At 40.8% G+C, this 15,008-nt stretch overlaps 1 protein-coding gene across 14 annotated transcripts in view; it reads right to left on the bottom strand.

Annotated features, from left to right (window-relative positions):
• mycbp2 (MYC binding protein 2) overlaps positions 1-15,008 on the bottom strand; it is a 100,158-nt gene that overhangs the window by 1,013 nt on the left and 84,137 nt on the right. For 12 of the 14 annotated variants that reach the window (XM_088912510.1, XM_088912516.1, XM_088912513.1 and 9 more), the window contains 26 exons: positions 14,787-14,956; positions 13,501-13,745; positions 12,850-13,017; positions 12,472-12,629; positions 11,859-12,058; positions 11,485-11,634; positions 10,905-11,065; positions 10,616-10,772; positions 10,190-10,414; positions 9,806-9,871; positions 8,884-9,123; positions 8,404-8,493; positions 7,956-8,036; positions 7,391-7,657; positions 6,614-6,897; positions 6,256-6,352; positions 5,842-5,961; positions 5,098-5,199; positions 4,210-4,338; positions 3,324-3,456; positions 2,364-2,467; positions 1,875-2,063; positions 1,566-1,673; positions 1,177-1,386; positions 662-769; positions 211-376 (listed from right to left, as the gene is read on the bottom strand). In XM_088912510.1, the coding sequence (XP_088768636.1) occupies positions 211-376; positions 662-769; positions 1,177-1,386; positions 1,566-1,673; positions 1,875-2,063; positions 2,364-2,467; positions 3,324-3,456; positions 4,210-4,338; positions 5,098-5,199; positions 5,842-5,961; positions 6,256-6,352; positions 6,614-6,897; positions 7,391-7,657; positions 7,956-8,036; positions 8,404-8,493; positions 8,884-9,123; positions 9,806-9,871; positions 10,190-10,414; positions 10,616-10,772; positions 10,905-11,065; positions 11,485-11,634; positions 11,859-12,058; positions 12,472-12,629; positions 12,850-13,017; positions 13,501-13,745; positions 14,787-14,956 (4,128 nt within the window). The remainder of the gene's footprint in view (positions 1-210; positions 377-661; positions 770-1,176; positions 1,387-1,565; positions 1,674-1,874; positions 2,064-2,363; positions 2,468-3,323; positions 3,457-4,209; positions 4,339-5,097; positions 5,200-5,841; positions 5,962-6,255; positions 6,353-6,613; positions 6,898-7,390; positions 7,658-7,955; positions 8,037-8,403; positions 8,494-8,883; positions 9,124-9,805; positions 9,872-10,189; positions 10,415-10,615; positions 10,773-10,904; positions 11,066-11,484; positions 11,635-11,858; positions 12,059-12,471; positions 12,630-12,849; positions 13,018-13,500; positions 13,746-14,786; positions 14,957-15,008) is intronic. The other 2 variants (XM_088912509.1, XM_088912506.1) reach the window with 1 other exon arrangement.

Below are 15,008 nucleotides of genomic sequence, written 5' to 3' on the forward strand. Positions count from 1 at the left end.
TATTTTTACATCCCTAGGTAGGCCGAACATCTTCAGTATGTGCTTTTGTGTTATTGTGTTTTTCAATTCAGTTGTCCTTGCAATCAATTCACTGCCATTCATTTTTTATATACAGAGACTTCAATAATAGCCCCAGAATTAGTGTACATGGCATGGTTAATTTATGTTAATTGTTCATTAATAAAAATGTGCCAAGCCCCATTTCACTACCTGCAGGGCAGTGAGGAAGCTCTTCCTTGGGGACACTTGTCATCCTCTGGAAGTCATCATGGCAGGCATTGCAGAAGTGTGTTGTTCCAAAGCAAAAGAACACGGCCACTGAGCAGCAGTAACGGCATTTGTACTCCAGGAAGTCTGTGCCGTGCTTGGAACACATCTGCACAAGAAGAACACATGGCTGCTGAAGGAAATGGCGCTTCTCAACATTTGATCTGTTTTCAAAGAAGACCAAGTGGTCATAACATCAGGTAGCAGAATCATTATCTTGAGTCATCAGAAATGAGGAAACCCAAACAAGACTGTGAACTACATACACAGACTGGATGAGTATTACCAAGACCATATCGTCCTTACACACCATGTTTCAGGCCTTGCAAAAGACAATATGGTAAAAGAAGCTTATCGATGCATTATTTTAAAGCAATTTTACAGACGCCTTTACCTGTGCCCTTGAAACATCTGAGCATGCTCCACAGATAAGCTCTCTGGGGTCATAGTCATCCCCTTGGCCAGCCTCTGCATCACAACGCGCTTCGCCACCAAAGTAGGCCTGGAAGAATCACCACAAAACATGCATACTTCAGGTTTAGAGCATCCATTTAAATTAAGATTTTATGTGCAATTTAGATGTTCACAAGCTTTTTTGAAGGCACAAGCACTCCTTTTCCACTAATCTTTTTCAGTTACCTAGGAAATGAAACAAACTCCCAAAATCCCAGAGATCACTGCAGCTTATATCCATACAACATAACATTTTTGTTTCCAATTGAACCCTAGAGAAAAAAACACTTTAAAGATTTATAAGGAGTAAATAAACATACTAATTATACTTAAACCTGTAATTAGAGTCACTTTAATTATCTAATTATACTAAATCCTATAATTCAGGACACTTGAATTCTCCAAAGAAACAACAACAACAACAACAACAACAACAACAACAGCTTTCAATTATACCTTTTTGCACTTGTAGCAGACATAATAAGCATATCTGTTCATGGCAAAGCCAGCCGGATCATTGTGGAACCGTGCGCCAGGGGTAGTTATCGCTTCACTTTTGTGAAGTCCTTCATATTCAAGTCTCATTAAAGCTTTTCTTCTGACATCTTCATAAAGCTCCTTAATGGGATCCAGCAAATCCTTTATCACTTGATGATTGATTTTGTTCTGAAACAAAATAGACTCCACTAGTTAGCCTGTTAGTAATCTGGGAACGTAATTTAATAATGTTCCCTCACACTAAAAAATATTGCATTTATGATATAATGTTACTTGAGGATCTGATGCTTCCTTAAATACCAACCAAATCCATACCATTTAGAAATAGTTTTTGCATTTTTGTTTACCTTGCAAATTGGACAAGACATAAATCCAAAAGTTATCCTTGGTCCAAGCCAGCGATTCTCCAAAACACGTCTAGTACATTGAAGGTGGAACACATGACTGCAGTCCAACTGCAGAAAGGACAGAAAACCAGTCATTTGCTGACCCGAAGAATAGCGTCTTTGAAAAAAATCACTAAAAAGGAGACACATTATGAATCTGTACACACAGAATGCACATTGGATCTAATTTCAAACATCCTGACGTGGCCATGAAGAATTCTGCCCAACAAGTGACATTGGGAGCTGTATGAAAAAGAGAAGCTGTCTTACCTGAATGGCTGGAGCCGCTGAAAGGGCCTCTGTGAAACAGATCATACACATGTCATCAGCATCCTGCTTCAGACACGAGGTGCTCTTATCACAGCCGTGCAGGCATGGCAGACACTGCTCCTCGTTCTTCACCCCTCCACACAGGTGCCCGCAGGGGTGAGTCTTGCTGCATGCAGACTTGGCATATTCCTGTGACAGATACAGTATGGGAGGGTTACGTCTTCATAAAGCTTCTGTTTTGTTACCTTTTTTCCACTATCGTACAAGAAATTCCAATTCCCAGTTTATTTATGGAGAAGGGTAACATTTGGATCATCGTCTTGAGAAAATCTTTACTTCTCCCCACCTCCAGAAAAGACAAAATGTTACACTCTTTTCTGTCTATATTAGTTACAAACAACTATATAAGCAGCACAGTTTCACAAAACGCGTCAAAAACAAAGGAAAAAATATGGTTCCCCTTGCAATTTGGTACATAGTTTTTCTTACCTGACAGTCAAGGTCTGAACACACACTTCCCACAGCTGAGAGCTCAGTCCCGTTCCTTGTGCCACAGAACCGACAGGCCTCTGAACTGCTGGAGGCTGGCTTTCCTGGAAAGACACATGCTCCTATCAGAAGACTGACAGCGGCAGACGGCCCGCAGGATGTGCGTTCAGACCTTAGAAGCCACTGAATGATGAAGTCCTCCTTTAACGGGGCTTGTTATGTGCACTATAATGAGTCTGTTATGGTGACCTTGGTCTCAAGATCTCAAGAGCACTCCCCTATGCCAGGGAACCTGGGGTAGAGGGTTTGAGGTTTGTTTGGGCTTTGCAGATCATGCTCAGAGGCATGCTAGATAAGGGCAGCTTGAATACGGGATCTGACTGCTTGTGCTACAATCAGTAAACTGCAACGAACTTCTTTTTTTTTTTCTAATAATGGCACACAAATTTAATAGCACCATTCATTAGCCACAAATTTCCATCCTAAACATTTACATTGGAAAATTGAAACAATACCTTTAATAATTGCTAAATGTCTTATATGTCAATACAAGATATTTGATATGTTTTGAACAATAAAATGACAATGTCAAACGTTTTCCAATGAGTTTTTCATATGGATTTAACTCATTTTTTGTATTCTGCATGTCGCGGGGAAGAAAAAAAATATGGCAACAACAAATCCAACAAAATGTCTTTGTTTCCAGATAAAGGTGGTGCTATTATACCAATTATTTGTGAAACATTTACATTTTCCACAGCTCTTCCACTTCAAAACGAGCAGCCTTGACATAGATTTACACACAATTTACAATCTACAATCTAAAACAGACAACAAAAACTCAGCAGGCATGCGCTGTCCAGCAGGATTTCCCACTATATTCTGCAGTGCTCACATTCTGCAACCCATTTGACTTTGGACCCGAATGCAAACGGCTGCTTGCTACTGCTCCAGTGATACCTGTGTGTTCCCTGAACTCCACCATGGCCTTCATGGTTTTGGAGTCGGCGAGAGCCATCAGCCAGAAGAGTTTTGTTCTCCCACAGCCCTCGTGCAGGTCCACCTTAATGGCTTCTTCTTCCTCTTTAAATACCTGCCAGGGGGTAGAAAATAGAGATCCAAGTCTTGAGAGTGTTTCTAAAAGACTGATATCCTCATTTAACAGATGAAAAAGGCTTAAAATGTTCCTGTCCAATGTGTCAAATGGCTATCAATGACAATAAATAACAGAAACAAAGGACTTTGAGAATACACTGAAGCACTATACAGGAGTTGACATTTATAATATTCTTGTTTATAATATTCTAGTAATATACTATATAATATACTAGTATATTACTAGTATTACTAGTATATAGTATATTATACTAGTATAGGTAAATCGGTAAATCATGAAAACATACATAAAATGCATAAACAAGAAATCAATTGAAATTGTTAATATTTTTTTCAGATTGCACAACTATCAAGGACCACTTTGACATTTTGCTATACATGAAATTAAGCTGATGCCAATTAGTGCTGGTGACAGTCAGAATAAAACAAAACATTTTAAAGTAAATATATTCAATACATTAATAATTATGGTCAGTTACGATTAGTCATGTATAGATCAGCTATATGGATAAGAAAACTCCATCCTTGGTAATTTCCTATTAGCGATGATCTAATTGCATAAAGCAGAAAAAAGCAAATTATTTTATATTGTATTTAGAACGGAAAAATAGTATTCGTCTCACCCACAGGGCCAGACTGAAGGCTAAATGTTCAGAAAATAAAGCCTAAATGATCATGATGCCATCTGTATTTTCAATGCAGACACCCTTAGTGGAGCTGTGGGACATACTTGTCTCTGATGCGAGCGAGTGCGCCGGTGTAGGTGGAGGAACCGGTCACAGTCAGTACACAGGTTCCCACAAACATTGCAAAGGATGATTGCAGCTGTCTCTCCATCATCATGGTTGTCACACATGGGCTATGGAAGAATGGGAAGGGGAAATATTTGGAAAAATAAAATTAGAGGAGTTTGGCAGGAGTTTGCCTTTTCAGCGCAAGCTTTTAAAATATTTACAATGCCTCTAAAAAAGTACAATTGTTTTATTGCAAAGAACATACCAAGGGTAAGCCTATATACTTCACTGAGTTTGCTGCCGAGCAAATTAACAATTTACTGAAAGGTCTGTTTGAGTATAACACAGACAGAGTCAAAATTCAAAAGCAAGTTAAGTCTTGTCAGACACTAACATCCTCACTTTTATATCTTTCATTACCCCCTACTGGCTTGGAATTGTGTGGTCAGCCACCATCTGCCAAACAAATTACACTCGTGTCTTCTCGCTAGTAAACCATCACACAATGTCATTACACCTGTCCCTCACACAACACACAGCTACATGGTCATAATGCACTGCAGCTTTTCTCTAAGTGTCAGATTTTTTAAAACTTGGATTACAATAAATACCAATTTAAATTTTTAGAATGATTTTTTTTTTAAATAAAAACTTGTTAGTCAGTTAGATTCTTTGTGCTGTGCAAGAACTGCCTGCTTCCTATATGGAATGTCCTGTAATAGCTCTTCGTATGTGCAAATATTTTTCAAAAACATCACAGCTCTATCAGCTGGCTCAGACCTGAACTGACTGATGCCAGAGATTTGTATTCCCTTCACTCAAATTCCTCAATGTCCCTGTCACTGTGGATTTAGAGCAGCCCATGGCCTGAGACTTCACTTTACCATTTGCTTCTGTTGCCCATCTTTTCCCATCCACCTTCCAGAGGAAAGCCTGTCCACGTGGTCTTGATCCAGAACACAGAGTGAAGCCAGGGCCAGCCACAGCTGTAAAAAATGACAGTTCAAATCAACTGAAGCTTCAGAAATGTCATTTTAGGGGGTCCTTGCAGTATTCAATTGAGTTTTTTTTGCATATCAAAAAAGCCCGAAAAATTTCTGGATTAATTTATTCAATCTATTATTTGTTAAAAAAATGTGAAAGTGTGCCGTATATACAAAGATCAGTCATCCAAGGCACTTTTTTATACATTTCACCAGCTATATTTGTTATACTTGCCCAGTTTTTTGTGTATAATTTCACATCTCGGCTTCAAGTCAGATACAGGGGAGAATGATGAAGTAAATCACTATAAGCCACTAGTGATTTAACACATCACAAACCCAACAGCTCCATGCTGGAGGTTCATTGCTGACTGAAGGAGAAGGCTGGCCCTCACTGACAGCATGTTTGCAAGCGCCAAGGAGGCTGCAGAGGTCGCTGTGCTTCTGAAAGAGGAGAGCTCTGGCCAGCTAATCCTACCCAACCCTCAGTGATGGCTTAGCCAATTGTGCGCCACCTGGACTCTTGGTTACAGTTAGATAGAGCCGTGACCTAGACTCTCTCCCCTAATCATAGAGCTCAATATTCCTAGAGATATTCGGAATGCTCCAGGCATATCTTTTAACAGGTATAAACTGCAGACTAACCCTGGTGGTGGCAATGCAGCGTGCTGGGGATCGGTGCTCCTCCTCCATTTTGGTTAAAGCGATGATGGTCTCTGCAATAGCATTCTTAGTCACTCTGGACCAGGCCTCTGACAGATGTCCCTGATGCAGAAAGACATTCACAGCTAATGACCACTTTTAAGAGCATACCATCACAAATCACACATAGTGTATACACTAGGTTTACCTCTTTTCAATGGTATGATCACAAAGTATGAGTAAGGAAGAGCATAATTTCATTAAAACAATCAGGAAGCCTCCCAAAACACAGACCTTTCGTTTACTGTTTGTTAAACCACAACATGCCATGAAGAATAAATATTCATGTGTCACAAATTAGTATTCCTAGGTTAACATTTAACAAGTTTGTCTCCTAGCCTGTAGTGTATAACTTACTGCAGCCATGTCCTTGACCAGCTTGATGATGATCTCGGCTATCTGAGTGGGAGTGGACCCCTTCATCCACCAGTGACTCTCACCCCGCCTAATATAGCTGGACAAAGAAAAGGGAGAACAGAAGGAGTTCACAATATGTATCCACTCAGTCTCCTCATAACACATGATGAGAATCTACGTGAAAAGAATACAGGGAATTCAAAAGTCAGAAATAAATCTGTCTTTCATTCAATGACATCACTTCACTTCATACCGCAAAAAACAGTCATTTGTGAAAAAGTACACAGAAATACACACATATTAACTCCTTGAAGAGCCTAGCCCAGGGGAGCAGGAGTGTGGGAGTCTGAGGCCCTACCTGGAGTTAAAGATCATTGGCAGTGTGACAGTTGTCACTCCTTTCCCTGCAGCTGTGCCTGCAGTCCCAGAGATAGTGGTGCCTTTGGCTTTCAGTTGAACAGTCAGCGCTTTGGCAATGCAGCCCAGGAACATGTCCAGGATACCCAGCTTGTTCCAGTCCCCCTTCTCCGTGGAGTGAATGATGTCGCTGATGTCAGCTGGGGGAAGGGCCTTCACCCCAATGATACTGGCTAGACGAGCAGGGGTCACCTCTGGAAGGACTCGCCTCAACAAGGAGGTCACCTATATGGGCCAACAAGCAGAGGTCAGCTGTCTATACAAATCGTCTGCAGCCTAAACTTCAAGGTAGTGTTTTCTAGGATGATGGCTTCTCAAATTTCTCAAATTTGTAAAAATAAAAAGGCAACTGTAGTTAATAATTTAATTTTTGCAATGTGACAACACTAAATTAAAAAGTTAACAAATATTTGTTAATACAGTAATCCATCAACACGTCATCATTACAATCAAGGGACAAGTAAAGGTTAATTCCATGCTCTAGAGCCTTCTTCATGTGTCAATGTACACACAGCTAACTACACAAAAGTCTAAAGAGTCTGCATGCATTACTACAGTCGCCAGAATACCAAAAATATTATGACGACTCGAGAACTTCAATTAAGATTTCCAGTTCTGACAAGAAGCTTTATGTAGGGAACGTGGGCAAGGCGACAGCACTCAAGCGGTCGCAGCCGGAATGCGGCGATGGCGGTACGACAGTGGGGTGAGGCCTGACCTGTCTCTGCACCCGCGGAGAGGCCGTGTGCAACAGCGAGAAGAGGTCCTGCAGCAGGGTCAGCTGCTGTGCCAGGTACTGGCGCCCCACGTTGGAGCCGCTCAGCGCCAGGACCATGGACAGCAGCTCAAAGCAGTAGGCATCTGAGGCGGCGTCCTCGTCACTGGGCTGGGAGTTGGCGTTCTCTTTGCTGGAAATGGCGTGCTCCCACTCCTCACGCACGCGCGTGGCCTCCATTCGGATTGCCTGCACGATGTGAGCACACACCTGCAGGGAGGGGGGGGGGTGCAAGCACTGTGAGCAACTCTGGCGTTTCCATTTCATTTTAATACATCCGTTTACTGCTAATTGAAGGAATATTTACTTTAGCACTGGCTTTCGTCTGATCCATCGAAAAAACTATACTGCCTAGCATTGATCCTGAACAGAGATTAAAATAATCGTGGTGAGTTATGCTAAAGCAGTTGAACTCAATAAGAAATGGGAACTTCTCTAAGAACAAAGTGTTCTATCTGTGAAAAACAATTCATCTGTAATTTTTCCATTTTCAGATTAGTGCTCGTACTTGTTTCTGAAGATTCGTCAGCTTGCTCCTGCTGAATATAATTCCCACCATGTGCTCTTTCAAATCAGCATCGGATGGAGCCTAGACAAAAAAAATAATCAATATCGCTCAATCTTTTTATGAAGTAAATAAAAATGCAGGGAAGAAGACAATTCAAGCCCACTAACATTTTCTATCCAAACAGTGAAATGTTTCACATAACAAAATGACATGACTGTGTAGAGGTATTCCCCTGAATACCTCTATCTGGGATTCTGAAGGCCAAGATTACATTTTTTGGGACAATTTAGTCGGTTCACGGACACATCATATTACATGAGGTTTTTGACAACAGTCAACTAGAAATAATTTTATTTGGAACAGACTGGGAAGGTACAGAGTTTAATTTGATGTTTTTCCATATTAAAGAGTGCAGTTATTATTATTATAATACTGTATGTACTGTTACCTTGTCCTCTCCTTCAGGGGAAGATAGCAAAGCCTTCTCCTCCTGCTCTGGTGTTGGCTCAGCATCGCCACAGATCAGCTTCCCAAACACCTACAGCAGAGTGAATAAGAAAGGTTTTCAGATGAATGTGCAAAGACTTTAAAGCAGTTACAAAGTTACTAGCATTCTCATACTGTGGGGCAGCAACATGTCCTGAATTCAAAGAATTTATTGATTACAAATTAAAATCAGACAAGAGCATCAATAATGCGTTTTTATTGAACAGAAATATGCTGATCTACACTGAAAATATGAATTTGGGGCTACTTGTTTAAAAATGGATAATATGCTTATGCACACCTACGAAATGATTTACACAAGTCTGCAACACCCAAAGAGCACTTATAGTGGTTAAGAGAAGAATTACCAACAGAACTTCACGACTTATTCAGTAATCATTCTCCCAGATCGCAGAAGGACATGGTCAAGCCCCAGCCATACCTGAGATGTTATGAGCCGGAACACCCGAAGGGTTTCTCCCTCGCAGTTCTTCTGCTGTGCTACACTGGAAGAGATCTGACCAGCAATCTTGATGCTCTCCCCATCTTTCCAGCCCAGGACTTTGACCTGTCGCACTCGCAGAGTGTTCTCCGGTCCTTTCAGCTCAATTTTAATGATGTGGTTATCGCTTCCTGGAAGTTCACTTGTTATCCAGCCAATATGCCTTGAATCCAAGTCCACCTATTAAAAAGAAACTCAAATTTTGGTTCCGTGGACATCATACCAAAACATACTCTAAAGTCAATGATATTTCCATCTGATCATTTTCAAGAGGAAAGTAAGCTGCAACAGGATTAATGTGAGGTAGCCCTGCACGTTTTATAGTCATTATAGAAACTGTTTTAGCAATTAAAATCCCTTCTGCATGCCACAAAGGCCATATAGAAAATCCCAAAGATAACTCTACAGAATCTGCTTTTATATTTTGAATATAAATCTTGATTCTTTAACAGTACATTACTATGTTTGAAAAATCCTTTGATTTTTTTTTATTGCTTTCTTGTGGTATTTGCCTTAAAGTGATTGTAAATGCCACAAGACCACGCAACACCTTTGTACTGGATCACTTGAAAAAAATTGAAAGCAACAGCAATTAATACACATATAGATTTTTTTTAATGTTTCTAGAACCAATATGAATTTGTTACATCATAAACCTTTGATGTGCTCTGAGGAAATGTCAATACACTAACAGCAATAACGATTATGCATCCTTCAGAAGACAGAATGCAAAGTTAAAAACATGTTTTTGATCAGTTGTTTTTCCTGCTTTCAACAATAAATTAGAGAATAAAATAGTATAAAAGTACATGATAAGATGATGATTGTTTGCCTTGTATATATATATGTAATAATAATATACCTGTTTAATTCTGCACAGATCTTCAACTGTCTTTCCACAAAGGAAGGTCATTGATGTGACTTTGTTCTGCACAAGGAAGGAAAGTCATTTTAAGATCACAATTTTAAAAACATTAGGCAAGCAAAATGAAGAACACATTTTGACTATTCATGGTTTGCTTAGTCTAACAAATTCAGTGCTGCTGGAGTACAACGGTCCTTCACAAAGTGTTTTCAGTATTGCTCACATCAAGAAGGAGGGAGCACAGAAGGAAAAAGAGAAGATCTTCACCCAGGCGGAGGAACAGCTAACTAGTAAAGTGGCGCCTCCAGATTCTAATTGCACACGAATAATGAAATTTAAAGGCAACGAGGAATCGGAGCTCAATAAGTCAACACAGCTCACCCCAATGTCTCGCGAGTTGTCCACGTGTGCAGAAACGTAGCGAGCATTGATTCCCTTCACACAGCTGATAGTGACACTCTTGGTCTTGTTCTTGTCCTCATCCCCTGACTCCCAGAAGGTTTCTGTGGAGCCATCGGTGAGGCTGCCAATCATGGCCGGCCGGCTGGATGTCTTGATGTCCACAACGGCGGTCAGGTCCTTCAGGCAGGTGACGACACACAGCTCCTAAAACGACACACAATGGGATTCAGAGCAGCCACAACACTGAATTTAAGAAACTGGAATGTAGAAATCTCTTTGAACACAACACTGAAGACAAATGGCAACCAACTATTACTTTTTCAGCTGTTCTTACTTTACTTAGAAGAGGAATAGCGCACTGATGTGTTCCATTGTGTTTACACCCTGTTGTTCTGTTCCTTTTACCTGATTAATGGCTTCATATCCAGACTGAACACTAATGTTGAAACTCTCTTCACTGTCTCCATCGTCAGACTTGGAGAGGATGTTGTTGATATGGTGAAAGACATTGCTCTGGTGCAGAAACTGATGATCTGACTGCTTGAACTTCAGACTCCAGCATCTGCACAAAACAGCATCCATTAGATTTTGATACACCAGGAGCTGCTGTGTTATTTTGAAATATCGACCCAGCAGTTACTTTTAGAGGAGGTAAGAACTGCAGGGGGGTGAGATGGCTGGATTTGTACTCTACCTCAGGGCCATCTGCTGCAGAGAGCTGCCGCTGGGCAGTGACATCATGAGATCTGAGATGGTCTGGAGGAGCCGGTGGAAGGTATGAGGCAGAGGGTGAGCGGCTTCCCCTGCTATCACAATGTCTGACAGAGGGTGCTCGCACACACGTGTGTCCTTGTCCTGCAGAAAACAAACTGTCAATTAAAACAAAAACGAGAAAAATAGCCAGCGCAAGAAGTTCACTGGATCATATGTAACCAAAATCAATCTTTCTATAATTTTCCACAGAAAACTCAGGTAAGGCACAAACTGCAAGTGACTCCCTTACCAACTCAAAACAGCATTTGAAAAAATTAATTTTTAAATTTCTGGGTTTTCATTAAACAATGTTATTTAATATGATATACACCTTTAAATCCCAAGATATGTATAACATACATTTTTTTCTGAAAAAGCACATAACATATTACACAGAAGCAAATTTGGTTTCAAAGTAACCAAACTGAAAATCGAAAGGAGGAAAAACCGATTTACAAGAAACGAATCCAAAGCTGCCCGAGACAGAAATTCCTACTAAAAAATCAAAACAAAATTAAGACCTGCTCAGTGTTTTCTTTATTGACTCTGTTTTCTTCCTCCTCCTCCTCCTCTGGTTCTGAAGGAGAGGGGGTCAGAGAGGCCACAAAGTGCCAGAGGATGTCATGAAGAGAGGTGGTTTGGATGACGTTGCACAGCAGCCAGTTAAAAGCCTAAGGGAAGAAAACCTTGTAAGATTAAAAGAACATACTGCACAGCATCATATCTTTAACCTTCATTTTTTAAAATAAAAAAAAATATTTTTTTAGTTGACGCACAAGATAAAATCAGTTGAAAAAAAAAATGGAATAAATGCACTACATTATTGAACACGGTGGTGGAAAGTGTAGCCGAGCTTCAAGTTAATTTGCTAACGATACGCCCCGAGCAGACAGACCTCCATGGCAAACACTCTGCAGGCAGACTTCCTCAGGGCGTGCCTCATGGCCACCTCCAGGCCCTCCAGGTCATGATGCTGGATGACGAAGGCGAGCACCGGCCACTGGAAGTTGCGCTCCCCTTTGCTGAGTGAACCGTGTGCCGAGATGAGGCGGGAGAGCTCTGGAGAAGGGTGGCGCAGGAGGGAGGAGCCCACTTCTGAACAATACATTGGCCGTGTGTTACAAACAGTAAGCATCAAGTATCTAAAAATCGTAGTATTGCTTCACACAGAAATTTGTCTGGGATGTAGAAAACAGACTAGAAGCAAGGAACGAGGTAGAAAAGGAAAGGGGGAAGTCGGCCCTCGGGGGTCTCCCTTTCAAGCCCGCACGGACAGGATCCTGCCCGCCTATTTTAGTGTTGAATAGCTTGGGCACCAAGCTTTTAAATCACAATGTACACTAAAAACCAAACAATACAGCACAATCAAGAAAAACCCACTGAATATTTAGCCTGACCAATTCTATAATTGTACCCATTTTATTAAATGCTGCACAAAACAAATCTGACATTTATCTCAACACACTGACATCTGTAAGCGTGTACCGGGTTAAATGTAAGCGATTCACCTGCATCGCCACTGTTGACTCTGCGGCGGGGCACGGCCTTGACTCTGGCCGGCGAGGCGGAGTGCTGCTTGTCATACTCTGATGCCACCACAGAGTAGGACCTCTGAAAGACTGTGCGTTTTGCCGTATCACTGTCTGTAATGGGGCTGGTCTCTAAACTGATGAAGACACAACGGAACAAGTTATATAAATAAGTTCTAAAGACAATCCATTGCATTTTCTTCATCTTCGAAAAGTATGGCTAAAATTACTTTTATAAGAGACAAAAACAAAAATAGTAAAGGAAAAAACTGTAGACATCTGCAGCTTTGTTTAGAGCTAGACCTATATTCTTGACAGGCCGTGATATAAATGATGTCAGAAGAGGAAAATGTTTACCTTGGAGGCATGGATTTCATGTTGCTCTCTGGCTCCTCAAAGACATTGGGGCTGGCGTCGGGAGTGACCGATATATAGGGAGCTGGGACCGAGGTTGAGCGCAGATACCGCATTTCATCTTGGAAGAGGTTGTCATCCTGATATGCCCCAAAATTTTCTGAGTGATGCCTTCAAAGGATTAAAAAAAATATACAACCGTAAAACCTAACAGTACACTTATTGCATATCCAACGAGTTTCAGGCATGAACTAATAAATTACCTGATTAAGTAGTTTTCAGCACCCGATCATGTCAGAGGTTTCTTTTCAGCCGTTATAATTTAAAGTAACTTCTGAGCATTTGAAATCCTTGAAACTTTTTGTATTAAACAACTTCTCACTTTAATTACAGCTTTAATTGATAGATCACTGTCCGACTGAAAACCAGCATGTGTGGGGATCTTGAAGACTAGAACTGGGAAACAGTAATCTAACTATAAAAGAAAAATGCTGTACTGAGAGCATATCTATAGTACATCAACTATTTCATTTACTTAGGGCTCTGTGCAGTAGTGAAAGTAAAGCAAAATGTCTTCTGCTCCATCAGTAATATCTCATCTAAAGTTTTAAGGCAGATATCTTAATTAAGTTAGAATGTGAGGTAGCCACATACCGTGCAAGTGTCTGTAAATAGAGACAGCCAATTTTGTTGGGCAGCTCCTCAGAAACGCCCTCCTTGAGGCTGGGAAGCTGAGTGTGGAAGGGCTTGGGTGGGTGGTGACAGAGCATGCTGGGCTCGGCAGCACTGCTCAATGACAGCAGGAACAGGGCGTTGGCTCTGATAACCTGATGAGCCTCCATGGTGGGCAGAGCACGCGGGGTCTTCACCTGCATCGGCTTCTTTCTCGACTGCTTCACCTGTAGGGCAGAGAACCAGGTGACTGAGTACTGCATACCTAGAGCCCGGCAGCAGAGTGGCAATGCGTGAACAATGCTCTTCACATTAACTGGGATAATGGAACTGGCCAAACATATTTACACCATGATATTAATTCTAAAAATTATTATAGAATTTCCTTATTTTAATAAGGGTTCTGAATACTTTGGCACAGAAATACTTTTTTTCTGGGCCAGCATAAGAATGACTATCTTTTGTGAAATCAGATTCACTAAATGAAATATGTTAAATCAATTCAAATGTATGTCTCCTTGCTAAAGAAGATGTCAAAAAATCTAATTTTCTGGTTTTCATTTTTTTTTATCATGGTAGCTACTACCACACTGTCAAAAAACAAAAAGCAAAAGCTTTGTAAAAAATGATATATAAAAAAAACACACAACTGAATGCAACCTAGCATTTGGGGTACCTGTTTTATTATCAGGTCCCATAACCCACTACCCAGGAGTATCAAACTGAACTGAAGGATTTTTGGAAAAGCTGTACATGAAGGCCATTGACATGACTGCAAATTTACAGGTTTCCATGTGTTGAAAGACCAAAAAAAAGCTGATCCAAATCTAAGAGTTTCTCCTCTAGAGCAGGCACGAGCTGAAACTGAATAAGAAAATATGCTTCAATGTTTCACAAAAGAGATACCCATATAAGTAAAACATACATACATTTTTGGATCAATTATTTTGGGGGAGGTCATGGCAAGTCAGAGATCATCACAAAAACACGGCGGCTCAGTACACAGACAACTGTTGTCCATATGGACAGAACATCAGTACATCATAGCATCATGGATAAAAGGCCAATTTAGAACACAGAGCTGCATGTCTTTATGATGTGGGAGGAAACCCAGCCAAAAATCGCTCAAACATGGGAAGCACACGTGTACTCTACATAGACGCACGTTGTCTCGTTTAAACAAGTTTTACCCTATTTTCTAAAACTATTTCTGTTAAATAGGAAAGGCAGCGCTGTTTATTTTTTATTTACAAAAGACAAACACAAACCTTTTCTCTCGCTGCAGTCTGCTTCTCACGGAGATACTTTTCTCTGCAGCGGTCGCACACCAAGTACCAGGTGCTTCCACCAATTCCTCCGTCTCCACAGTTACCAGCCCAGCCGCCACAAAAGTGTCCAATGCTGTTATAGCCCTGACCTCCTGCATAACGTCCACAACCTTTAGAAAAAAAATTTAAAAACTCAGGTTACCATAAAAGATTCTTTTTGTT

Source organism: Atractosteus spatula, chromosome 4, assembly GCF_055471065.1.
Source record: "Atractosteus spatula isolate fAtrSpa1 chromosome 4, fAtrSpa1.hap1, whole genome shotgun sequence".
Lineage (NCBI taxonomy): Eukaryota > Metazoa > Chordata > Actinopteri > Semionotiformes > Lepisosteidae > Atractosteus > Atractosteus spatula.